The sequence below is a fragment of the Myxocyprinus asiaticus genome, chromosome 14, assembly GCF_019703515.2.
Source record: "Myxocyprinus asiaticus isolate MX2 ecotype Aquarium Trade chromosome 14, UBuf_Myxa_2, whole genome shotgun sequence".
In the NCBI taxonomy this organism is placed as follows: Eukaryota; Metazoa; Chordata; class Actinopteri; order Cypriniformes; family Catostomidae; genus Myxocyprinus; species Myxocyprinus asiaticus.
Window position 1 is genome coordinate 13,726,739 of NC_059357.1, and position 21,516 is coordinate 13,748,254.

Here is a 21,516-nt window from a genome sequence, read left to right on the forward strand (position 1 = left end):
TTTCTTTCTTCCATTGACAACAAAATATGTAAGGCAGGATGTTCATGCTGCTCATCTACATACAATGGAGGTGAATTGTGACCAGGATCTGTCATGCTCCAAAAATGGCAAAATAGCACCATAAAAGTGCCATAACAGTAGTCTATATAACTAATGTGCTATATTCAAGTCTTCTGAATGTAAATGAGATTGGAGAGCTATGGCAGAGAGGAAGATCACCAGTCAATAACAGCTTAAATTTTCTTACACAAAGCCATCGTTAGTGTTACTTTTTACACAGTTTTTTATTTTAGTCATATTTGTTGTCTTTTGATGAAAAGGTAGTCAATATTTCATTATGTCAGATTCATTACTTTTAGTAAATTTTACTCATGTTTTTTTCATTTTGCACATTATCATCAACTAAAATATGTTATTGTTGTCATCTTAAACGATATGCCATTTTAGTCGGAAAAAAAAAATCACATTTTAGTTGACGATAATGTGCTAAATGACAAAAACACATATCAAACTTTAACAAACCAAACTTTAACCAAATATTTGAAAAACTAATACTTCAGAATGTAATGAATATACTGAAATATTAGCACATTTTTTTAAGCTAATCTTTTGTGAATTTCACATTTTAGACAGTTTAGGATAGGCAATTGTGTTATGTGTAGCACATTTTAAGGAAACAGCTGCAAAGGATACAAGTTACGCATTCTGACTAGTGCATCTGTTCAACTGCTTCACTGTCTGTGCAGATATAAGTTGTAATATTACGTTTATGTTGTGGCTATAACTGCTTAATCTCACATATAGGATGTGTTTGAGTGAGGTAATGATATGGTTAGTAAAGTTCATAGTACAGGTGTTCAGATCTCGCAGCTCAAGTGGGGAAAACCCCAACATAATATGGATTATTTAAATAAATTATTACTTTATTTTCAAAAACAAAAAAAAAAAAAAAACTTGCAGTATTATTTTTTGGCAACACTTTACAATAAGGTTCCATTCATTAACATTAGTTAATGAAGTATCATGAACTAACAATAAACAATATATAAATGTTAGTTAATAAAATACAATTGTTCATTGTTAGTTCATGTTAGTTCATAGTGCATTAACTAAAGTTAACAAGCAACTTTTGATTTTAAAAATGTATTAGTATATGTTGAAATTAAAATGACATAAGATTAATAAATGCTGTAAAAGTATTGTTCATTGTTAGTTCATGTTAACTAATGTTGTTAAATAATGTTAACAAATGGAACCTTATTGTAACATCTTACCATTCCTTTTTTCTCTTCATATTTTCATCAACAGAATGTTTTATTTAAAACTATTTGATTATCTTCATTATGTGTCTTTTTTGTCTCATCCTTGTTATTGTTGATAAAATAATAAAACAATAATTTTGTTGATAAGATTTAAAACGGCCATATGGCTCCAGAAGTTTTAAAATATATTGCATTAGTTGTATGGACCAAGTTTATATTACTTTAATGGTGCTTTAGTGTTTTTTTTTTTTTTTTTTTAAAGCTCGACAACCCCTGGTCACCATTTACTTTCATTTTATGGAAACAAGCAACATCAACATTCTGCAAAACCGTATAAGTTTGAAAAAATATGAGGGTGAGTAAATGATGGAAGAATTAAAATTTGTATGTGAACTGTTCTTTTAATATATTCTTTATTTCATATTCATCTCCTTTATCCCTCGCTCTCGCTCTCTGTTTCTCGACTCTTTCATTAATGATTTGAGAGGACAGAGGAAGCAGAATACTTTGCCACCCACCTGAAAGCACCAGAAATTTCAGGGGACCCGAATAATAACAGTTTCAAAGGAAGTAGAGAGATGAGGCAGGAAAAAAGAAAGGCACAGACGGCATACAGTAGATAGAAAAGATGAAGAAAGGGAGGGAGAGGTTACAGGGTTATGAATGGACAGAGGGTGCCAGATGAGTGACAGCCAACACACTTGCAGACCTCTGGAGGAAGAGAACAAGAACTGACAGGGGAAAACCGCTGAACTGCTTAGAGGGATCACAGAGACAGAAAGAGAGTGATGGTTCTGGTTCTGGCACTGGGTTGCAAAAAGAAAGCATGCAGAAGGAAAGCAGAGCTGAATACCAGAGGGAAAGAAATGGAAATACAAGTAAAACGTGGAGGAAGAACAGAGAGAATTAGTGATAGACTGAGATAATGGCCAATATTTGGCAATTGTGAGATTATTGGCCAATTTGTCTGATTAACAGCAGTGGTATTTTATTCAGCCCCGCCCCTTTTCAGTGCTCTGCTCTTCTGAATTTTGTCATCTAACTTCCTGTTTGTATTGAAGATACTGAGAAGAGTCTATAAAAATGGATTACGTGTGGGAGCATAGAAAGTATTTTTAACCAAGAGCTGATGGTGTGAGTCTACATCATCCCCTTACTACGTGAAAATGCTAGTGAGGTGTTTTTTTCTGTCACTGTAAATGTTCATTTTCCAACACCCGGCGAGGTAAATTGGACCTGGCAGATCACATTCGGACAGATAATACAAGCGTTTAATTGTTATACGTGTAATTCTGCTTAATTTGTAGGTTTTCAACATGTTAATAATTTGTGTTAAAATGTGTAGTTGACATGAAATTTCCAACAGTGACAGCTCGTATTATAACATGCAAGTTCATAACATTAAAGAAAATTACAATTTAACTTTTTAATATTAATTTGTCACCCTACATTTTTAGAGGCTTAAATGTGATTAAAATGGTTGTAAACGGAATATAAAATAAAACATACACTTTCACATGTGTGTGTGTAAATATAGCTTCACCCCTCCCCCCATCCCGGTTTAACGCTCAAAAAATCTGCTAAATTTAACTACAACACGATGAGTGAATGACATGAGAAGATGGTCAGAGGTGTCATACAGAGATATTTTTAATGACTTTGTGTTGTCTCTTGGAGTTTCGTGAGCACACAGGCACATCAGTACATCCACAACTTGAAGGTAGGATCTTGTGTATTTATGAAGTACTCTTGTTTTAAAATCTGCTTCCAGTTGTTATGACATCCCCTGAACACTTTAAAATACTCATGATAGCTTTTGACAACTCTGTAACCTGTAAATTCACTTCGCTAGCTAATTACATTTTGACATCAATACCATAGATATCTATATGGAACCAACAGAACGGAAGTTCCGAGACAAAATGTTCAAGATGGCTGCATGCTAGTTTCTCTGGTGCATATGGTGAATAAGGGATGTGTGTGTGGTTTTAAAAAAAAAATTAAAAACAGTGATGGTGTGCTGTGGAAAGTAAATAGCATGCAGATGTCTCGAGACGAGTTTTTAAAAGTTAAACTTATTTTTAACTTGTCATGGCTAAAACACAGCGCTCATGGCGTGAGATGCTGAAAAATAGCTAGGTGTGTCACAATGGTCAAGGATGTCAGTTTAACATGTTAAACAAAGACGTATACACATCTTTGCCAATGGATAATGCACATTTTCTTAACTTTAAATAGTTTGTAACTTTTTAGTGAATTTTTAAAAATATTGTGATAATAAGTGTTCATTGAATTTTGTATAAGCTACATCTCATTTGCTGTCATTAAACTGTATAATATAATATAATATAACATAATATAATATATTATAAGCTGTCGACCACCGTGCTCTTTTGATAGTGTGTCGGCATCATAAAGAAACCCATATTGGTGAACCACTACAGAGTTCATACCCTAGAGAAGAAAAAAATTGCACAGCCACAGACAAGATGTATGGTGCAACAGTCACAATGTTTATTTTAAGCCCTTGATTTGGTGTCATAACTGGCACACATACAGATTCTGGTGGAGGTTGATGACTGATGCCACGCCATCTGCCTGCTAATAATGCAAATCTGAATATGAAAGCTGAGCGGCTGTGTGTATGTGAGTGTGCGGCACTGGTCTCATTGCACACCTGTTTACCTGTTGGTTACTCCCCCTCATTATCATTAGTGAGTCTGCATGATGAGGGTCATTAGTTTAAAACCTCAATAGAACCCAACAGCCAAAAGCACAGGCAACTCAAGCTAAAACATTTAAACCCATGTTAAATGGATTCATCTGCTACTTTGTGGCTAATTTGTCCAAAGCCCTCAAATGACTGAAACACTGCAGAATTTTCTTGCAAAAATATCTAATCTTTTTATGTGAAGTTTGTGTTTGTATTGACTGTTTGATATCTAAATTGAAATGTGTATTTTCCAGCCTGATCTCATAAAAAAGCAAATTAAAAACACGATTGCTAAAGCAACAATGTCATTATGTGGTGCTGTTTTGACACTCTCCATTCACGCGTCGACTCTCGTCCTCTGCAGGACTGGTACCCTAATTCTTTGTGCAATGCGCTACCGCACAATTTGACCACACTTGAACAACCTTGTAAGCTTATTAGTAATTTCTGCACATCTAGCGTCACCAAACGGAATTGCGAAAATAACAGCCTGATCTTGTGAAATTTACGTGACAATGGCAACGTTTTTGCAAACCAAAAGTACATGTTTCATTACATGTTTGGCTGCAGTTTCCCAGTGAAATGTCCAGCGGGGGGCACCAAAAGCGAGTGAAATGGTGTTGTAATCAGACAACATTTTTAAGGTGAATATTAGATGGATGTTTTAATGAGTTAAATGCACTTTCCTAACATAAAGCTCTAGCCTAAACCTAACCAATAGTATTCAAAAAGATAAATGTGAGGTGAACATAACAGACATCCTCACCCTAAAGGCAAAAGTATACTTCGGGTGTGCTCACTGTGGATCGCTCCGCGCTCAGTATGTGTGACGCAAATTGCGTTATTAACACAGCCGCATGGCTTGACTGCTTGCCGCCTAGAATTTCTTGACTCGCGCATGCGGTCCTCAGCTGTGCATGTCATCTGCACATGCGCTGGCCATTGACTGTACTAAAAGAGTATCACTTGCTGTTTGTGTTCGCTCGTGGTCAGAAAAGTATACTCACAAGGGCAATGCGGTCAGCCAGGCACGATCCGATCCGGAAAGCGCAAAAACAAATTATACTTCGGCCTTAATCCAACACCTAATCCTAACCGATATGAAAAGCATATTAAATGAAGCAACCACATAATTTTTTTGTCACTTCTATGGCTATCTGTTTTCGCTTCTTTTTTACTCCGAGTGTCCTTGGCTGGACTCAAGACTTGATCACCGATTCCAAAGTCCAACACTCTATCAGGTGAGCTACGGCAGAAGTTAATCATATTGGAATATGTGTGTAAATGTAGTTGGGTCTGTAATACAAGCATTAAAATGTATTGTTTTTCAAATGATGCTTTAGAGTAATAATATTTCAATATCATAACATACAGCAGGGTGTAAGTAATAGAGCAAACATGATGTGTGTAAAAGTGAATAAAACGCAGAGTTGTTGTAGCTTCTCTAGTTTTAATTTCACCAGGAAACTGCAGCAAAACATAGAAAGTGGCACATGAAACTCAGTTTGCAAAAATGTAAAAGTAACATTGATTCTATGAGACTAGGTTTTCAAATAGGTTTCCCTAACACTTCGCCGTCTTCCACTGGTCAGCAAACAGATAGCCCTGCCCAAAACTCACGCCATTGGTTGAACCAATGTTGCTGTGTCAAGCTGGTCTGGATCCTCAAACAAACAGAACAATGTTTTTATAGCTTCACAGGGCCAGTGTTTACACTTCTTGAAGAAATCAACCTGCAAATGGATTACTTAGTCTTTGCCGCCAGTTGCAGTTGTCTCTGCATATTAAGCTAGGATTGAAGAAATTATTTTAACATAAAACAAGACATGTTGAAACCAGTTTCCATTTTTCTATATAAAAATTGCTTTATCACATCTAACATTTCACATTTATGCAAACAGTGAACATGATATCTATTCTTCTTATGCTAAGTATGCGTTTTCACCTTAATATTGCATATTTATCTGTCTGCCCTCCTGCGAACTCTATATATCTGACAATTGGCAATAAAACATTAAAGTGAGACACTGCAACAATTGCAACTGACCTCAACGTTTAAATGGTGATTTTTTTGCGTACTTGACCTCATATGGCAGTGAATTATATGTGCAGCTATTTTGTCTGTCTCTCAAGAATTACATGGAAGGGCTACTCTCCTCGCTGTTTGTGTTATGACTTGTCTGTTTATAACACAGAGGTCGCACCTCTGTCTACCCACTATCTGTATGTGTCTCCGCACTGTTAAATTAATGAACGTCTGGTGAAGCTACTTTCACTTAACATAGCTCTCCCTCTCTCTCTCCCCTAACACACTATATCTGTATCTGTCCCCGCACAATTACATTACTGAAACATCACACTTGCCAACAAACAGGTTTGGCTTGGCATGCTTCTCTCTAATGGGCATACACACCCATACCCCCCACACAAACACAAACACACTCACACACACACAATGTGGCAGACAGTGCTTTAAGGGGAGTGCAAGGTAAAGATTTAGAAATAACAAGACCCTTTTTAGAAAAACAAACAGGGGGAGAGAGACACTGTGATGATTACCCTATTGATCCGGTCTTTTTGCTCAGATACTGAGGGTGCGACAAAGAGAGGGAGAGAGACAGACTGATAAACACAAAGAAGGGCAGCAATAGGGAAAGAGAGACAAGTATAAAATCAAGCACCTTACTTGGTGAGTTTTCATATGACAATTTATTACCGTTTCTTCAAAAAAGTATATAGGAAATAATTTCTAACATTATTATATCAAAGCCATTGAAAATGTTAGATCACTCAGTCACCCTTATGTTCCAAACCTGTATGACTTTCTTTCTTCTGTGGAACACAAAACAATATATATGTTATAGGCAGAATGTAAGTCTTAGTCACCATTCATTTTCCTTACAATGAAGTGAATGGTGACTGAGGCTGCCACTCTGCCTGAAATCTCCTTTTGTGTTCCACAGAAAAAAGAAAGTCAGTGGGGTTTGGAATGACATAAGGGTGAGTAAATTATGAGGGAACTAGCCCTTTAAATGGGGAATATATATATATATATATATACACACACAATATATAGTAGCGTTTGTATTTTTATTTTTTTTCTCTCTGTTTCTGCATCTAACCCTTTGCCTTCCTCATTACATTCACATCTATCTACTGACCCAGCTAAGTATGGTTAAAACAAAAGTTTTGTAACACTTTACAATAAGGTTCCTTTTGTTAACATTAGTTAACGCAATAGGTATTATTAATCAACAATGAACAATATATTTTTAGAGCATTTATTAATCTTTGTTAATGCTAGCTAACAAAAATACAAATTGTTCGTTGTTAGTTCATGTTAGTTCATAGTGCATTAACTAATGTTTACATGTAAAACTTTTTATTTTAAAAATGTATTACTATATGTTGAAATTACCACTAAACAAGATTAATAAATGTTGTAAAAGTATTGTTTTTTGTTAGTTCATGTTAACAAATGTTGTTAATGTTAACAAACTGAACCTTATTGTAAAGTGTTAAGAACGTTTTTAATGCGTACAGATGGATCACTGAATATTTCATGTAAATATTGTTGCTCTCTTGGTGTAAGTGTTACATATTCAGAGACACACTTGAGCATTCTGTGCTGCATTATTAATGCGCATCCAAATAAGCTCCTCTCAAGCCTTAATAATGTGTGTGTGCGCGAGTGCAAGCATTTCACCAAATCAGACAATTATGTCTCATTAGGTCTCCATATTTCACACAACCCTAGAAGCTGTAGTTAGATCTCGCAGTTTCCCTCATTGAAAGCCACTGAAGCTGAGCTGAGCTCAAACAGACCAGGAAGACAGAATGATAAATGACTGTCTGAGTGAACAAAAGTCATTGTTGTTGTAGCGCATCTAGTGTTAATTTCACCAGGAAACTAGTTTAATAAGTGCAATAAAGCGCGTAAAAATAATTTAGCAAAAATGTTTATTTATTTTACTATACCTACGTGATTCTATGAGACCAGGTTGGTAATTTCTGCACATCTAGCGTCATCAAACAGAACTGCGAAAATAACAGCCTGATCTCATGAAATTTACGTGACAATGGCAACATTTTTGCAAACCAAAAGTACATGGTTCGTTACACATTTGGTTGCAGTTTCTCAGTGAAATGTCCAGCGGGGGGCACCAAAAGCGAGTGAAATGGTGTTGTAATCAGACAAAGTTTTTAAGGTGAATGTTAGATGGATGAAGCTGAACTGAGCTCAAATGGACCAGGAAGCGAGAATGATAAATGACTGTCTGTGTGTGGTAGTGGATGAGTCTTCAGAGAGCAACTGCAGAAGACTTTGCGAGGACAATTTGAGATCAAAATGCACATTAGACGATTTAAATATGGAATATAAATACATTTTGAAGAAACCTAATGTTGTTTCACTTCCATTAAGGGCCTTATTGTAACCACAATTTTTGCTTCTTCTTCTTTCTTTTTTTTTTTTTTTTTTTTTTTATGAAAACAAATCAACATGTGGTAATCAACATTATGCCAAAAATGCTGTTAATTGAGCTTAACTTAAAATGAACCCGGAATATTCCTTTATTATGAGACCATGAAAAATTTATAATTATAACATTTAAATAAAGCTGCAAGCAGCAATGATTGGGGCCAAGTCTTAAAGCCATTCCCTAAGCTCAATGCAAAGAGCTCCGGCACAACAGAGTCACAACGTTTATACCAGCTGAAGTGGGTATCGAACGGGGTTCACCCAGTTCTTTGAACTGAAGCCCAGAGCTCTTACCAATGCACCACACAATCGACAAACCTGACTGACATCAAAGAGACATTCTAAGTTGAGAGTATACAACAGGCACGTGCCGTGAGCTTTGAAACTGGGCAAGCATCAAAGATTTTTAAACACATTATTAAATGCTGTGCCCAAAATGCGTTATACGGGTGAGGGTAAAGTTTCAGATATATTATTGATGTAAATTGTTGCCTTAGAACCCACCAGTCACTGGAAACAATTGTCACAGTGGTGAACTTCATGACCAAATTATTTTAATTCAGGACAGTAATATTGCTCATATCACTCAAATTAAAGATTGTCATATATTGAGCCGAACATGTTTATGTCCATTAAATCATACAATGAACCATAGTGCCAGAAGTGTTTGTTTTGACATACAACAAAAAGAAAAAGAAAAGATTGCTAGTTACTAGTTTCAACATAATAGGCCTCACATGTCACTCTTCCCACAGTTCAGAACTACTGGAATGGACAGCGGCAATTAACTAATCTGACCACCAAAGACAACAATCTTAACCTGAATGCACAAGGCAAATGTAATGTAGACACGACAGTCTATTTTCCTTAATATATTTTTTTAAACAGACACTGCGCACCGTTAGAACTATAAAACAGACATAACATAAGAAGGATCACCACTTCATAGCCTCAGACTAACCAGAAACAATGACCTAGTATCTATGACCTAGTATTAATAACACAAATTTTTAATAAATACATTAACTTATCTTTACTTGAACACAAAATCTATGTGTCTCTCCTTGCGAATGAACATCTCCATCACTTTGTTGTAAAAGTCGCCTGCTTGTTGAAGTTTCGATAGCCTCTCTTATTCGCCAAATCCACATAAGTCATCAATGCTTACACTGCAGATATCCATTTTAGCGCTGGTTCAGCTGTTTGCACTGTGCTAAGCCTTCTAGTCTGACACTTTAAATTTAGATGATTAATTAAGTATATTATTTTCCCTCATAAGGGATAAGATCTTCTCCCTGACAGTTCAATCTCTCATTTGTTCTCTCTCTGCAGTGGGAAAATGAACAGCTGACCAGTTTGGAAGAAAGAGGTCGCCTGTTGCTTTCACTGCAGTTCCTGCCCCCGCCTGCAGAGGGAGAAGGAGAGGGCCGGCGAGGGGGCTTGTGTGTCGGAGTGCTGCGCTGTGCCCATCTGGCCGCCATGGATGTGAACGGTTTCTCAGATCCCTATGTCAAAATGTGAGATTTCTGCCACAATTCTGAGAAAGTATTGTTTGAAGGAATATTAAGGGTTAAACATAATTTTCATTTCTATTTTGCAACAAGTGACGATTTTGGAACACGTGTTGGAAACGCTGCTTTACTCGCAAATTGTTTTTGTGATATTCAGATTGTTTTCATAAATTAAATTATTAACTTGGATGAAAATATGACTAATGGTGATATGTCGTGCAGGATGCACAAAACAGACAGAGCAATGTTTTGATGGCGCCACAGAGCCACAAATTTTACACTTTTCAGGGAAATCAGCCTACAGCTGACTTCCTTATAGTTGTCTCTGCATATTAACCTGAGATAGGAGAATGTATTGTAGCGTCAAAAAAATGACACACATTAAGTCCTTGAAGCATAGAGTCAAGAGACATGCTGAGAAAGATTCTTTGTTTCGATCTTGAAGCCTCCTGTGAAACTTACAAACAGGAAAAAGAAAAATGGGCAAAGGAAATAGAATGCAGATTTGGAAGCAAAGGTGCAATAATAATAGCTTTCTTTAGGATACAAAGTGGAGTGAGTGCCGGAGATAGTAGAGAGAGAGAGAGAAAGAGATGTTAAACGGATTGATACTGTAATTCGTCTAAAAACGATCTCTTTCCTCTGATGTGTCTCTGCTTCTCACTCCCTCATTTATGCCCCTCTAATCTCTCATTATTTTTCTCACATCATGTATTAAAATAAACGCTTCCTCCCCAGGCAAAATGGCATACGAACAGACAGGACCCCCACCCAGATCACGTCCCTTCCTGTCACTTTCTCTCTCCATTCCTTTCACAGATACACACACATACACATTCTCCCTTTTTCTCAGGATCAAAGCCATATTCTAACTGTGCCTTTAGTGTATTTGTGAGTATGTGTGCAGTTGTGTGTGTTTTGGGAGAGGGTAGGTTCGAGTTAACAGCAGTACATAAAGCAAATCAAATTTTTATGGAAGCCTGTGGGATGTCACCACAAAAGCTGAAAAGCAAATAGCTTTGTGTGTGTGTGTGTATGACAGTAGTGGCAGCGATGCCTCTTTTTCTCAGCTTGTTTTAATCTCTGTTCTTCCTACTCTCCTAATGTCCTTTTCTCTTTTGGATATCCCTCACTTTGTTCCTCTGTCTTCCTTTCTCTACTAGATATCTCAAGCCAGATGTGAAGAAGAAATCCAAACACAAAACCGCAGTGATTAAAAAGACCCTTAACCCGGAATTCAATGAGGTATGGATCTATTTGATGCACTGGCAGGAAGTATGACAAGCTCATTTGATTACATGTGTGTATGTGCGTGTACACACACCTCATAAATGTTTGGAGAGTCACTGTGAGTGTTAATGAGATGTCTGGTCCAATCGTTCCATTTTCTTTGCTCTGCATCTTTGCTCATTTCAAATTCCCACAAGACATCTTCCTGAACACTCGGTCCACTTTGACTTTAATCACTATTTCGTACATTTCTCATTTCTGTCATATCCCTATTTTAATCGGACACTTCATATATCTCTCTCCTCCTTCCCGTATGTCTCACACTCTCTCTGTCATGTGGGCGGCAAATGATCGCTAGAAAGGCTAAGTGTTTTGTTTCCATTCACTCAGAAGTAATACACACCCAGATTGGCTGTATAATTACTTCTTGGCTCAGACTGAAGACTCAATCTCGCAACTCCAGTCTCACACACCACTATCTGCTTAAAAGCAGGTCTGCCCCCGGCTCTTTAAGAGCCACACCTGGCAAAATGGTGATATCATATCATATCAAAACTGAACAACAAGGGAGTCGAAAATTCAAGGGAGAAATAACATGCAACTGCACTCCACTGAATATTAAATTGAGAAGGGCCTTTTCGCTCACGAGAGTGGGACAGGTGGGGGTTAGGAGTGGAAGATCACGTGAGGGGTGATCCCTGTGATCCCAGCATGATTTTATTTGGATACCCCCTTGAACTTTATTGCTTTCTAACTGCATTCCACTATAAGTTATTTAGGCACATACCTGGCTTCAGTCAGTGGGAGCGATACCCCTGGACTTGAACATCTGGCTGAGCAACAAAATGCCATTTGTTTCAGAAAATCTGTTTTTGAAGCAACTTTTTACAGGTTTTATGATTATGATCATCCCCCAGGTCGAAATGATCCGTGCTGCATCTGAGCATTTCCAATATTTAAAAATGGCTTTTGAAATGGAGGAAATGAAAAGTGACAATGATTAAACAAAAATAATTTTGTGGATGAGCTGCACAGTTGATTAATATAGCTGGTGGCATTATCCTTCAAACTATTCTTTTGATTGTAATAAAACTGTTGACTGTCAGTCGTATAATCAGCATGCCATATTTGACCTAATCTGTGTGCTTCAACAGGAGTTTTTCTATGAGATCTCTCTATCTGAACTGGTTCATAAGACGCTGGAGGTGACAGTATGGGACTACGATCTGGGACGATCTAACGATTTCATTGGTGAGAGCATACAATCATGATCTATTAAAGATTTCACATTATTTTAAAGGGTTAGGAAACAGGAATTTACAGGAAAATTATGTTATTATTTATTCACCCTCATGTTGTTCCAAACCCATATTACTTTCTTTCCTTTATGGAACAAAAAAAAGGAAATGTTAGGCAGATTACTAGCCTCATACTGCCTTTCATCTTCTTTTGTGCTCCACGGAGGAATGAAAGTCATATGGGTTTGGAAGAACATGAGGGTGGGTATATATATATATATATATATATATATATATATATATATATATATATATATATATATGACAGAATTGTCAATTTTGGGTGAGCTTTTCTTTTAAAGAATAATGTTTTGCAAAATGTACATTATTACCTTGAAAATTTGGAGTATAAGACATATTCTATGTTTAGAAAAGCATACTACCATACTACTCCTACTACTTCTGTATTTACGGAATGCAAATTTTCTGTATGCATAGAACAACCAGATGACCATTTGCTAAAAGGGTCATCAGACACCATTGGTCAGACTGCCAAGAGACATGTTTAAACAAAATTGGATTAAAAATGCAAATGTATGAATATACAAGATGATAACTATGAATGAATGTTACATTTATATAGCACTTTTCTAACACTACACTCAAAGCAATTTACACAGTGAACAGGGGACTCTCCTCAACAACCACCAGTGTGCAGCATCCACCTGGATGATGCAACAGCAGCCATAGTGCACCAGTACACTCACCACACACCAGCTATTGGTGGAGAGGAGAGACAGAGCAAATAGGAAGCCATGATTGATAAGGGCCAATGGGGAGAATTTAGCCAGGACACCCCTACACTTTTCAAGAAGTGTCCTGGGATTTTTAATGACCACAGAGAGTCAGGACCTCAGTTTAACATCTCATCCAAAGGATGGTACCTTTTTACAGTACAGTGTTCCCATCACTATACTGGGGCATTAGGACATACACAGTCCACACAGGTGAACACCCTCTGCTGGACTCCCTAATCCCTCTTCCAGCAGCTGCCTTTTTACCCAGGAGGTCTCTCATCCAGGTACTGACTAGGCTCAGCCCTGCTTAGCTTCAGTAGGGAACCAGTCTTGAGCTACAGGGTGATATGGCTGCTGATAACTAGACAGTTCTTGCAGATTAACAAATATGTCATATGATAATATAGCATACTAATGTTTGAAATTCTGGTAAGACTTTACAACAAAGTTCCATTTGTTAACATTAGTTAACAACATTAGTTAACATTAACTAACAAAGAACAATACTTTTACAGCATTTATTAATTTTGGTTAATCAATGTTAATTTCAACATATACTAATACATTTTTTAAAATCAAATGCTGTATTTGTTAACATTAGTTAATGCACTATGAACTAACATGAACTAACAATGAACAATTGTATTTTTATTAACTAACATTAACAAAGATTAATAAATGCTGTAAACAATACATTTGTTTAAATACATTTTTTCATGATACCTAAAGCATTAAATAATGTTAACGAATGGAACCTTATTGTAAAGTGTTACCAAAATTCTTATCATTAAATAATGTGTTTTCATTTAAAGGGGTCATGAAGTGCTATTTTTTATAATTTGATTATCTTCCAATGATCCAATGATAAAGTTATAAAAGTTTTTTTGCTCCCCAACAGTCACAATTTAGTAATATATGATCATTTTCTGCCCTGTTTTTGGCCCTCTGTCTGAAACGCTTGGTTTGGGCTAGGTGCTTCCTTAAAACTTAAATGTAAATGCCCACTGTTATGATTGGCTAACATTATGCAGTCCTTCAAATTCAGCAAACTCAATCGGAAGAGAATGAACAAGCTCCGCAACATTACAAAACTAAATTTCAGGGTTTACACATAATGCATATCCAACACATTGCATCCGAATATATTATACTGTTCATTATAAGCACAACTGTTAACACTCAGCACCATAAACTATCAAACATTCATGACATTTGAAATATTCATGAATGAAACGGTTTACTTACTTTTTGATTGGGTCCAAGTGTTTTTTATTTAACTGCCCTCATTTGATTACATGTGTGTATGTGCGTGTACACACACCTCATAAATGTTTGGAGAGTCACTGTGAGTGTTAATGAGATGTCTGGTCCAATCATTCAATTTTTTTTTGCTCTGCGTTTTTGCTAATTTCAAATTCCCACAAGACTTCTTCCTGAACGCTCGGTCCACTTTGACTTTTTCTACATTTCTTACATTTCTCATTTCTGACATATCCCTATTTTAATCGGACACTTCATATATCTCTCTCCTCCTTCCCGTATGTCTCACACTCTCTCTGTCATGTGGGCGGCAAATGATCGCTAGAAAGGCTAAGTGTTTTGTTTCCATTCACTCAGAAGTAATACACACCCAGATTGGCTGTATAATTACTTCTTGGCTCTGACTGAAGTCTCACTGAATCTCACAACTCCAGTTTCACACACCACTATCTGCTTAAAAGCAGGTCTGCCCCAGCTCTTTAGGAGCCACACTTGGCAAAATGGTGATATCATATCATATCGAAACTGTTTACAAGTGAGTAAAAAATTCCAGGGAGAAATAACATGCAACTGCACTCCACTGAATATTAAATTGAGAAGGGCCTTTTCGCTCACGAGAGTGGGACAGGTGGGGGTTAGGAGAGGAAGGTCACGTGAGGGGTGATCCCTGTGATCCCAGCATGATTATATTTGGATACCCCCTCAAATGCAGGTAATTGTTGGTATTAGGCAGCCTCCATTTGAAATGTATTGCTTTCTAACTGCATTCCACTATAAGTTATTCAGGCACATACCTGGCTTCAGTCAGTGGGAGTGATACCCCCGGACTTGAACATCTGTTTGGCTGAGCAACAAAATGCCATTTGTTTCTGAAAATCTGTTTTTGAATTTCAGGGTTTACACATAATGCACATCCAACACATTGCATCCGAATATATTAAACTGTTCATCTCAAGCACAACTGTTAACACTCAGCACCATAAACTATCAAACATTCATGACATTTGAAATATTCATGAATGAAACAGTTTACTTACTTTTTGATCGGGTCCAAGTGTATTTTTGAACTGCCCAATTCTTCAATAATGGGTCCAAGTGTTTTTTAACTGCCCCATTCTTCAATAACAGTTCCTTTGCAAAGCTTGAATTGTATTATGACTGGTTCACAAGCAATGCACACTGATGAGCCAGGAAAAAAATGCACACATCATAGTTCAAAGCATGGTGAAATGACACACACACATACTGTAGGCACACTGAGGTGCACATTGCATGTTTACATACACCAACAATTAAAAATAATTCAGATTTCTGCTCAAAACAGCAAGAGGCAGCAGCTGAATGAAAGAGAATTGCTTCTCCCTTTCAGAGTTGTAACTTGACACCGCATCTTTTAAAAGCAGCTAGATACATGGCAGCAGTCAAAGAGTCTGTGTAGTTCATGTTTATATTATACAAAATAATTCAAAATAGTCCAGATGGGTCCCCTGGGTGTTATGTTATGGTATGTGTTATTTAAGGAATAGTTAGCCATGGAAGGCCTGCTCTCTTGACTTGAACTGAGTGTCAGTGGGCGGGGCCAAGGGTGCATTGACCTGTGTTGTAGGATGTGTAAATATAAATGAGCAATGTTTCGTGAAGTCACGAACAGACAGATTTCAAATTGAGACGTTTCAGCAGGGTGATAACTATAGGGCTCCAGACTGCAACTAAAATAATCACAAATGCAACCAAAAATAATTGACTGCGACAATAATTTAAAATCTAGTCCCCATTGGCGACAGCTGGGTTGTGTGCATTCATATGCGGTTTCATCAGATATCATCTTGTGAGTTATTGAATACATCTTTAGAGCACGCAGCAGTGTGTCTCGCGCAGCTTTTCACCCATTCTGTTGTGATGAGCTCGCTGCACCACATGCAACAACAAAACCAGCGCGAGAGAGTCGTTAACAATATTTAAAATGATATATATATATATATATATATATATATATATATATATATAAAATCACGTTTTTGACACTTAGGGCAATAGACCTTTTTCGCAGACTGTAATGACACGTTTCTGCCTTTAGCAAACTTTTTTATATGATAATTTTTTTTTATATTGAGTGTAAGTTTATAACATTATTCTATGTTTTATATTACCCTGGAATTTGTTTAAAAAAAGAAATGTCCACAGCTGCGAGGGGTTTCGATTACAGCTGCTGAGAGAGTGACGGTAAATTTGGTGTCTTCTCCTGTCTGACTGTTTTAATCCACCGCTCTCTATTTATTTTTTTTATTCTGGAAAGTCATTCAAATGTAATAGTGGATTTTTTTTCTTTTGCTCTTGGAGCAAATGGGTAAGTGAAAATAATATTTGCTGTCACCGCTGTCGAAGTTTGCCCTGCAATCGTTTACTTCCGCGTTCCAAAACCTTGAGTGTGAAAAAGGTCTGTTGAGGGACTTGTGCAAAACTATTGTACATGGTGCAAACACTCATTGATTCAAGAAGACAACACACTACTATATGCATACTATCCTTTATGTAAATATCTGTAATGTAGATTCTGAAGAGCAGTATATCTTATATTTGTATAAATTATGAAAGGGGTGTGAACATTTATGAGACAAAAGGGAATGCAAACTTATCTTCTCAACTATATATACTGTTTATTAAACCTCAGATTAATGGGTTATCATGGGAACAGCAATCTAAATCGAGCAATTCTCTGATTTGGTGACTAAAAACAGCCATTTGGCTCCTTAATGTTTCAGTTTAGGAGCCAATGGCTCCTAAGTCATTTTTTTAGCCTGGAGCCCTGGACTGGGGAGGAAGTTGAGTTCTGAAATTTACAGTATGTTTTTATAGTACAGTTACCTCTTATATGTGTAAATATCAAGGAAAATGTGATTCCCCATTTCATGACCCCTTTAAAAAAAATAAGAGGCAGTATAGAGTATATACTGTGCAGTATTCAGTGAGCACTAGGCTATTATTCCATTCCAAACATTAGGGCTGGGTAAAAATATATATTTTCTGATTAACTGCAATCTTCATTTGAACTACCCTGAAACTGATTCTTAAAATCCAAAGACAGATCTGTATCTGTATGCGCAATCCTCTACAATGCGAGTAAATCACTTGCATATGCAACCAAATTCCATGCAATGAGACTAAAAATGTCATTGATCAGCCACTGGGTAGTGTAGTACTTAAGAAGTTTAGCACAGTGATCCTTTTACTGCAACTCAAGAGTAAAAGTTTGGTTTGACTCATTCCTTATAATGTGTGTCCAAAGACGAGATTCACGCAATCCATTTGTAATCCATTGAATAATGTCTCTTTTAATACCATTTCTGTTCTTTACAGTCAGTTGTTGATTAAAAACAACACAAATAGAAACATTTGTTTCTAATCGCACGTGCGACTCCACTCACTCCAGCACGCAACCTTTTATTTTCTGCGAGATGTTCGCTGAAAATATATTATTTTCATAATGTACTAAGTTAGAAGTTCTCCTGTATAATTAACAGCATTAGCTGAGAGAGAATTTCCTTCATATGTTAGAAAATTTATATTTTAACTGAAAAATTAATTGGAATCGAATGAGGAAATGTGTATCAATACATAGCTATCCATTCTTGATATCAAGACATGCACACATACAACACAAAGTATTTTTGATTGGCAGGTGGTGTGTGCCTGAACTGTCATGTTCAAGGAGATGCTCTTCGCCATTGGATGGACTGCCTGAGAAACAAAGGTCAGAGGGTGGAGCAATGGCACATTCTGACCAATGAGCTGCCTCAAACCACCTGCCATGATTGAGGAAGTAGCCAACCAGGAATGAAGAAATCAGTCAGTTATCGATGTGAATGTTGAGAGGTGGACATGAGGATAATTATACAAGCTAAGTGGTCTAACTAGAGGCCAAGATGTTGTTGGAAGTAAATTACACTCTTTGTGCTGTTTCAAGGGAGGGTGGAGGATGGGCCACAAGTCATCATTTGACTTGGTGTCACTCAAAGGGACTCTCCGCCCCTTTCACCCACTTCCCTCTCTCGCTCATTGCTGCACGTTTCTACATATTTTGTAACATGTCAAAGTGAATTTTACTCTTATGAAATCTTGTGTAGCACACCTCTCTTTTTTTGACTGACAGAATACAATGTATATTCAATGTTAAGTGCTTTCGTAATGCTTGCAGACAGCACTAAGATGCATCTTGAGCAAAACATGGGGGTGCATGCAAACTGTCTGCTGTAAACTCATCAAAATAATATAGACACACGGTATCATCATGACAACAATGGAAGGTACTTAAAGAACAATACTCACCATGGTGTCAGTCATATTTGAATTAAGTACACTTACATGAGGAGCAGTTTTATGTGTACTATTGAAAATATATTATGTTATATTATGCAATATTTACATTTTTTACTTTGCAATTGTGTTTTCCAAGGTAACAAATTTGGCAGTTTTCAATTTCCAGTTGCTACTTTTGTTTAAAAGAGGGTTTTATGGATGTGCTACAATTTGATATCACATACGTTAATTATTTGATATATTTTTGGAATCTAATCTTTATATGTGTTGTATAGGACTATATGGAGTGTGTCTGCATGCTTATGCGTGTATTGTACAAAAAAAATGTTGTATTACTGAGGGTTTGTGGTTCACATTTATATGAAGTGCTTATGTACAATTTGGAAATACATTTGAAATGCATTGCTCTAAAAATGTGTGTCATTTGCCTGCTTGGAAAACTGCAATCTGTAATTGCTCCACCAAGCAGAATCTATCATGATCCACCAGCAACATATATGCCAACTTAAACTAAATGATCTCACTTGCAATGTGTGATTGTGCCATTGTTTTAGAAACTGTGAATTTGTGCATCTTTGCAGCAATAAGACATTTTCTAGGGTTTCTAGACCTTGACAATAATATGTCTCTCTTCCTGTGAAGAACCACAGCAGCACTGCTTCTCTAGTCCTTCAACATGCCTCTAGCTGAGCGCTTGTGCATTAAATGAGTAAATGGTAATTAGAGAGCAACTTAACATGGACCACACAGAGTTGAATGTATCAGGCTTTCTGTATCTGGCCTGGTTAAGTGCCATTACCATATAATGTACCTGAAAGGCAGAGCAAGTTTTATAAATTAAGAAGCCTTAAAAGGATAGTTTGCCCCAAAATGAAAATGTTCTAATCATTTACTCACTCTCATGCCATCCCAGATGTGTATGATTTTTTATCTTCTGCTAAACACAAACGAAAATTTTTAGAAGAATATTTCAGCTCTGTAGGTCATACAATGCAAATGAATAGGTACCAACATTTTGAAGCTCTGAAAAGCACATAAAGAAAACATAGAAGTAATCCATAGGACTCCAGTGGTTAAATCTGTACCTTCAGAAGCGATATGATAGGTGTGGGTGAGAAACAGATCAATATTTAAGTCTTTTTTTTATTTTTTATTATTACTATAAATTCTCCTCCTTGCCCAGTAGGTGGCGATATGCACGGAGAATATGAATTACCAAAAACAAAAGAAGAATGTGGAAGTGGAGACTGATAGTAAAAAGGACTTAAATATTTATCTTATATATAAATATTTACATATATATATATATATTCAGTTGTGCTTTAAAGTTTGCATACCCTGGCAGAAATTGTAAAATTTTGGCATTGATTTTGAAAATATGACTGATCGTGCAAAAAAAAAAAAAACTGTCTTTTATTTAAGGATAGTGATCATTTGAAGCCATTATGGAACTGGTCATGGAACTTTATAAAGATGGAGAAGATTATAAAAAGATATCCAAAGCCTTGAAAATGCCAGTCAGTACTGTTCAATCACTTATTAAGAAGTGGAAAATTCGAGGATCTCTTGATACCAAGCCAAGGTCAGGTAGACCAAGAAAGATTTCAGCCACAACTGCCAGAAGAATTGTTCAGGATACAAAGAAAAACCCACAAGTAACCTCAGGAGAAATACAGGCTGCTCTGGACAGTGTGGTTGTTTCAAGGAGCACAATACGACGATACTTGAACAAAAATGAGCTGCATGGTCGAGTTGCCAGAAAGAAGCCTTTACTGCACCAATGCCACAAAAAAGCCTGGTTACTATATGCCTGACAACACCTTGACATCCCTCACAGCTTCTGGCACACTGTAATTTGGAGTGACGAGACAAAATAGAGCTTTATGTTCACAACCATAAGCGCTATGTTTGAAGAGGGGTCAACAAGGCCTATAGTGAAAAGAATACCATCCCCACTGGTGGTGGCTCACTGATGTTTTGGGGGTGTGTGAACTCTAAAGGCACGGGGAATCTTGTGAAAATGGATGGCAAGATGAATGCAGCATGTTATCAGAAAATACTGGCAGACAATTTGCATTATTCTGCACAAAAGCTGCGCATGGGACGCTCTTGGACTTTCCAGCAAGACAAAATCATATATATATATATATATATATATATATATATTAATAAATATATAAATATATAATAAAAAATATATAATACTTATATATTTAAATATTTGAGGATCAACAGAGCCTAAATATTCTTCTAAAAATAATTTTTTAGCACCAGAAAGAAAGTCATACATATCTGGGATGGCATGAGGGTGAGTAAATGATGAGAACATTTTCAAATCTGGGTGAACTATCACTTTAAAACTGTAAATAGGGCTACTTTATCTTACAAATTAAGCTTATTCCTTAAGTCAAATAGGTTTTTAAAGAGAAGAGCATCTTTTTTACACTTGTTGAAGTGTGTAATTTCTGAGCCATTAGCAACACCAAACAAAATGACAAAAACAATGACTGTTGAAACACCCCCGTTGTATTTCATGGTTGAACAAACATGTAATCTCATTCCTAACTCATGCGTTTGGTCGAGCAAATATTGTTATGCCAGGTCTAGTTGGGCCGTTCAAACCAATAGACTGCAATTCCATTTGGTGCCGCAAAAATTACACACTTTACCTTAACGTTCATTATGAGGCTAAAGGGGCGTTCACACAG

At 36.7% G+C, this 21,516-nt stretch overlaps 1 protein-coding gene across 1 annotated transcript in view; it reads left to right on the forward strand.

The window, feature by feature from the left end:
- The window catches only part of doc2a (double C2-like domains, alpha), a 52,412-nt gene extending 33,082 nt beyond the window's left edge, over positions 1–19,330 (forward strand). Inside the window, exons 8-11 of the mRNA XM_051717780.1 lie at positions 9,788–9,972; positions 11,130–11,211; positions 12,351–12,447; positions 18,171–19,330. Coding sequence (XP_051573740.1) covers positions 9,788–9,972; positions 11,130–11,211; positions 12,351–12,447; positions 18,171–18,307 — 501 coding nt within the window. The 3' untranslated portion in view covers positions 18,308–19,330. The remainder of the gene's footprint in view (positions 1–9,787; positions 9,973–11,129; positions 11,212–12,350; positions 12,448–18,170) is intronic.
- Positions 19,331–21,516: the final 2,186 nt, after the last annotated feature.